This window comes from Megalobrama amblycephala, linkage group LG9, assembly GCF_018812025.1.
Source record: "Megalobrama amblycephala isolate DHTTF-2021 linkage group LG9, ASM1881202v1, whole genome shotgun sequence".
NCBI classification, from domain to species: Eukaryota; Metazoa; Chordata; class Actinopteri; order Cypriniformes; family Xenocyprididae; genus Megalobrama; species Megalobrama amblycephala.
The window spans coordinates 36,820,973-36,827,836 of NC_063052.1; the positions used below are offsets into that span (position 1 = coordinate 36,820,973).

The following is a 6,864-nucleotide window of genomic DNA, read 5'->3' on the forward strand; positions in this document are numbered from 1 at the left end:
GGAGTATGTTTATGATGGATGGATGCACTTTCTTCAGCTCATACTCGTGGGTCCCATTCACTGCCATTATAAAGCTTGGATGCGTCAGGATATTTATTAAAATATCTCCGAGAGCGTTTATCAGAAACAAGAAAGTCATATACACCTAGGATGGCTTGATGGTGAGTAAAGCTTGGGCTAATTTTAATTTAAAAGTGAACAAATCTTTTAAGAGTCTATGACTGGATCATTATTGCGGTGATTATTATGTTTCTAGCATGTTATATGTTTGGCAACAGTTCATCTAACCCTAATTGATGAAGTGTGTTTTTTTTTTCTTTTCCATTTCTTAAACCACCATGTCAAGATTCATCAGGCACAAATTGATTGTGAAAGAATGGTTGGGAGGAAGCATGAAGAATCACTTTTACACATGAATTGGCACCTCTGAGTCCAGACCTTAAAGGGTTAGTTCACCCAAAAATGAAAATTATGTCATTAATGACTCACCCTCATGTCGTTCCAAACCCGTAAGACCTTCCGTTCATCTTCAGAACACAGTTTAAGATATTTTAGATTTAGTCCGAGAGCTTTCTGTCCCTCCATTGAAAATGGATGTACAGTATACTGTCCATGTCCAGAAAGGTAATAAAAACATCATCAAAGTAGTCCATGTGACATCAGTGGGTTAGTTAGAAGTTTTTGAAGCATCGAAAATACATTTTGGTCCAAAAATAACAAAAACTATGACTTTATTCAGCATTGTTTTCTCTTCCGGGTCTGTTGTCAATCTGGGTTCACGACTCCGCAGTGACGCTGCTGACGCCCGAGCTTCGTTTACAGTCTGAGGGAGACGCACGCTGTATTCAAGCTATTCTATATTGTTTGTATTTTGGTATTGCTATATTTTTTTAAATGGTGCATAAGTGTGCATGTCGCGGATGTCCTAATCGCCAAAAACAACGACGTAAAAGTGCATTACCAACGCCGACAGATGAAAGGATTCAATGGAATCAATTCAATGGAAAGGATACCGGAAGAGAATACAATGCTGAATAAAGTCGTAGTTTTTGTTATTTTTGGACCAAAATGTATTTTCGATGCTTCAAAAACTTCTAACTAACCCACTGATGTCACATGGACTACTTTGATGATGTTTTTATTACCTTTCTGGACATGGACAGTATACCGTACACACATTTTCAATGGAGGGACAGAAAGCTCTCAGACTAAATCTAAAATATCTTAAACTGTGTTCTGAAGATGAACGGAGGTCATACGGGTTTGGAACGACATGAGGGTGAGTCATTAATGACATAATTTTCATTTTTGGGTGAACTAACCCTTTAAAGTTTTTGGGATGTGCTGGAGGAGACTTTACAGAGTGCTCACCTCTGGCATTGTCAATACAAGATCTTGGACAAAAATTTATGCACCTCTTGATGGAAATAACATCAAAAAAAAATACAAACTTATTTCATTCTAGAACCACAATAATCACTGCAATAATGATCCAATTATAGACTCTTAAGCATTTGCTTATTTAAACCCAAACAGTGACTTTTTTTGACTGGGAAGTGTACATACATATATATATATGTTAAATATATATATATATATCATGTAAAACACTTATTGATATCTGATGCAGGTTTTGCAATGGTCAGTATCAATGAGATATCTAGAAGGCCTGATGCCAAATACAATGTCAGTGCTTCCTACACATAGACTTTACTTGGGCGGGCCGCCCACGTATAATAACGGCCGCCCAAGTATATTTGGAGACACATTTTTGCTTTTATTTATTTTTATCCTCTTATACTTTTAAATCCGCGCAAGATAATGAAACCATCCGCGATCGAATAACTAGTCGTTTCGTACCTGCATTTTGCAAAGTCACAAGGGGGCGCTGTTGCACGTTCTACAAGCTCGCGCAACATCGCTTCAGACTGCTTCGCTTCAAAGTGATTCTCAATCAATGAAAAGCGCAGATTTAAGCCAAGCGATTGCTAATGAACTCAAGTTGATGAATTATTACAATGTCTACTTTATGGAGTTTATATAAAATGTTTTAGATGATTGTAAGAATCTGAAGGATTAGCCTGCAATAGTACAGACATTTCAAAATAAGAGTCCAGGTGTATTTCGGGCTTGTTTAATTAAAAGTGAAACGTTTTTTTTTAAGTTTTTTTCTTATTGGTATTTTGGTTACACAATAAATTGTATTTAATTTGATTTCCATTTAATTCATAGTAAATTATTGTAGTCTCCCCCACAGAAAGAAAAGACTAAGAACATTATTTGACACATATATTATTTATTCATTATATAAATTTTACTAGTAAAATCTGCGTCCCATTCACTGAGAGAGACACATATGACAGCAAGGAGAACATAGGAAAAGGAGAACCATTTAAATGCTGTAATTTTGCATAATTTACAATGCATAATATTAGCATGTAATTAAATGTAATATGCTATGCAATTAAAATTAATTTCAATAAATAAAAATACTGTTAAAAATCACACATTATTTGTTTGTCACATGTAGTAGACCATTTTTGTGCCGTGGGTAATAGGAGGATTTTTCGCTCGGCTACCACCGCAAGTACACACACATATATATATATATATATATACACACACACACACACACACATACATACATATATATATATATATATATATTATATATATATACACACACACACACACACACACACAGAGATATATGAAAAGGGTCCATTCACCAAAAAAAAAAAAAAAAATTGAAGACAGAATATACTGTTGACAAGGCTGTTGGTAGATTTGTAACTGACATTTTGTAACTTTGAAGATTCTGAGCTTTGTAACTTTGTAAATGTAACAAAATGTGTTCTAGAACATGTCCTTTAACTGACAATGCACAGAAACAACAGGTTAACATTTTGAGATGCAAATTTCACAAAACTTGTTATAAAACATCTCAGTTCTGCAGTGGAGTGAGGCGATATTCTACTGCAGTGATGTCATCGTAGACCTGCAGAGGTGATTGACAGCTGCTGAGTTCTGAGCTCACCAGTGGACTGAAGCAGCATTCTCACAGCTAGAGATAAATATTGACTTTCTTCTGTGCCAGACACCTGCCATTTATCAAGATCACATGTTACTATGTCTATGAATCCAATTCAACTCACACAGAATGACAGTTTGACAATCTACTTCCTTCTCTCAGACGTCCACTAACACAGAAGCAGAGGGTTTGTGAAGCAGATAAATAGAGCAGGACGATGTGCATTCACACTATCAGTGATGCACCATTAGAGGGAGCTAGAGAGTGAAGATCAGAGGTAGACAGCGTCTTTCCTCACACACTCATGAGACTGAACTGAAAGATATACAGCAGCCCAAAAATATTTGGACAGTTAAGTCACAATTAAAAATGTCTCAATGTCATTGCATTAGATAAAGCATCAATTCAAGTGTCAGTATCTGTGCTCAAACGCAGCGAGATCTTTTCTTAAAGCTGACTTCACTTTTATCATCTCAGGTCTGACCGACATCTACAAAGTTGTAAAATAAATTTTTTTCTTCATTTTCACAACACTACATCTACGTTTTATCAAATCCAATAAAGTTCTTTTTATAAATAACTGACTTTTTAGAAATGTCTTCTGTGTGCACTTGACTGAATCCTGTTTATGTTAATTCTTTAAATAAAATAACTAAATAAAATAAAATAAAATAAATAAATAAATAAATACATCTCTATGCTTGAACTACTTATTTCCCTCATTGTCTAGCCTTGTAAATAGACAAAAACTATTTTTCAAATAACCTAAAACAGCTAAAAATCAACACATATTTCTTATTTTGGTTTGTTCACTCAGTCTTGAAATACCTGGATAGTGGATATAAAGTGTATGAATGAATTTTTAAAGTGGGATTTCATGACCTGGAAAGTCTTGGAAAATTTTTTAATGAATATGATATATATATTTTTTTAAATATGTATTTTATCCTACAGAAATAGCCATTTGTGGAAAAAAAAAAAATCATGGAACAATGGAAATGACATGTAAATTGATAGGTTATAAAAAGTGAGAATACATTCAGTCTGGAATTATGGAATTTAACTATTTTAATTTAAAATTCAGAATTACTTTATGCAGTTATTTAATATTGGCACTCCTTGCTTCTGAAAAGCAGCTTTGACGTTACAGCAGAAATATCTGTCTACATTGGGGTCTTTGAATATCGTCTTGGACAAAAAAGGCCTTGAAGTAAAAAAAAAAAACTGAGAACCAAAGTCCTAGACAATGTTTGAAACGTTGCATTTTTTTTTATCATTCTCGTGTTAAAAAAAAAAAAAAATACAATTAATCGCTTTTTAGATATTTAGATAAAAGTGCCTGCTAAATGAATAAATGCAAATGTCTTTACGCAAGCTGCTTTGATATCGCGTTACATAATGCAATGACACGCAGACATTTGTCTGGCTGAAGTGTCCAAATACTCTTTGGAGTCACTGTACTATAACCCAAAACACTGTCTGGAAATGTGACACTCCATATGACAGAACGGCAGCTGAATGCAATACATTTGGCAATAACAAACACAGTTCTAATGGAAATCACATCTGTATAAGAGCCGCAAACTCAGTATATAAAGTACAGAAAACCAGAGGATCTTAAACGTTCATGCCAAGCCAGAACATCCAACTACACCTATAGTCATGATAATATGCCTTCGGTTTTCAGCACTGAAATCTCTATGAAAACCAGATTCAAGATTACAAGCAGCACAAATACACATTAACAACATATTGTGATTTGATTTCTTGTCAGTGAGATTAATCATGCTGCGGCAAAGACTATCAGTCACTTTTCCAGGTCAAACATCAAGATCACCATTAGGAAATTGTGCATTAGTGTTGGGCAATCTTCTCCATTTTCAGATCGTCACGCCCACGGGCCGCTGGCTGAACGTCTGATGCATAAGGCGCACAAAATGGGAAACACTACGGTAGTTTTGAAGTCGGAGAAGTGTGTTGCGTTCTTTAATGGCCCATCTGGAAACAAAGCCGTCATGGATTCTATGCGTGTGTTGGCGAAGTACCGGCTATATGTGGTGATGTTGATGTGAAACTATGGCGAGCAATTTGATTATTATAATAATAATAGCCTATGATTATATGCACAAGCTTATAAATTATCTACAGAACAAGTATTCTGATTTTTATGGACCAATAATTAGTCTTTTAATTGATCCTTGATTCAAAACACCGTTTTATACTATCACACAGAGAGTACATCAGTAATGTGTCACGTACATCTGTCTAATATGGAAGCTTGTTTCCACCACTGATGATAAAAAAAAAATTAAAAAAAGGTAACTGAGAAAAAAAGGACAATTCTGACTTTATATATAACACGCAATTGCAAGTTTATATCACACAATTATGAGAAAAAAGTGAGAATTGTGAGATATAAACTCGCAATTGTGTGTTATAAAGTCAGAATTGCATCAATCAGTCCTTTTTTCCTTAGAATTGGACTTTATAACTCGCAATTGTGAGATAAAAAGTCGCGATTATCATTTTTAAACTTTTTTTTTCAGTGGCGGAAACAAGCTTCCTATAGTCTTCTGCACATTTTCAATAATGATCAGTACATTTTTTTTAGAGTTTAGTGTGGATTTCAGCCCTTAAAAAGGCCACAGAGATGCAACTTTAAATTGCAGGGCACCAGAAAAACACATCTGCAGCATCAACATGCTGGTTCATATTACCTGAGGTTTGGTCACATCTTTGGAAGACATCTGATCTTCTCCTTCAGCGCTGGCGGCTTTATCTTCCTCTACATCAGAGCTCTTTTTTTCAGAACCATCCTCTTCTTCCTCCTCCTCATCATCATCTTCATCCTCCTCATCATCACTGTCACTGCCTGATTCTTCAAGCCCGGAGAAGATGCTCTCCTCACTGTCTGACAGATCAGCCTGATCTTCATCATCATCATCATCTAGATGACCATCTTTACCGCCATCCTTGTCAAAGATGGGCAGCTGAGAAACAAACATGGAAATTTTCAGCAGACTATTACAAATGCACACTCATTACTGCATAAACACATACACATTGTAATGAAATTCATACATAGATCAAAAGGTTTTCAATGACATGAGAAATACATATTCAGTCAAGTGCTTCCATACAAATATAATCATATATTATGGTTATATAATACAATATAACACAGTAGAGAGTATAAACACTAAACAGAGTAGACAAATAAACAGAGTAGACAAACTAAAAAAGAAAGCGGTACACGTGCTCTGAGAAATGTCTATCGATAGTCATTATTAATTGTATTATTATTCTAAATTGCATTATTATTCTCTATTTCGTTGTAATTTAACCTCGCGCTATATAAACACACGTGCTATTATATAATGCGTCATATCTAACTACTGTCTGACTGCTTCAAAACAACGTTATATCAGCATAGTATCAAATCAAACCTGTTCGTCTTCATTCTCCTCTATATTTCTTTTTTTATTCTTTAATTTACTCATGGTGCCGCTGTGAGTTGGACGCATGCTGAAAATGGGACCATGTGGGTTTGAATCAGTGACGTCAAAGGTCAAACCACGACGCGTTCGGTTTATTTTTCATACTTTTTATATAAATGTTTTAAAATAACACCAGTTTTGCGTTTTCTTCAAACTTACCGATTTTTAAAAATAGAATGGTTTCGATTTGATTGCGTTTAATTATAACCGTGTCTGAGGCAAAAGGTTAAAGTTCAAAGTTGAACGTGTGCACGTTTAAAACCTTTAATTTGTGAAATTAATTATTTTAAATACATTAAAACAAATAAAAAAGTGAAGTAAATATGTTTTTATTTA

At 34.6% G+C, this 6,864-nt stretch overlaps 1 protein-coding gene across 1 annotated transcript in view; it reads right to left on the reverse strand.

Moving 5' to 3' along the window:
- bop1 (BOP1 ribosomal biogenesis factor) overlaps positions 1 to 6,620 on the reverse strand; it is an 84,742-nt gene extending 78,122 nt beyond the window's left edge. The window contains exons 1-2 of the mRNA XM_048203524.1: positions 6,478 to 6,620; positions 5,749 to 6,021 (exon numbers count right to left, since the gene is read on the reverse strand). Coding sequence (XP_048059481.1) covers positions 5,749 to 6,021; positions 6,478 to 6,555 — 351 coding nt within the window. The 5' untranslated portion in view covers positions 6,556 to 6,620. The remainder of the gene's footprint in view (positions 1 to 5,748; positions 6,022 to 6,477) is intronic.
- Positions 6,621 to 6,864: the final 244 nt, after the last annotated feature.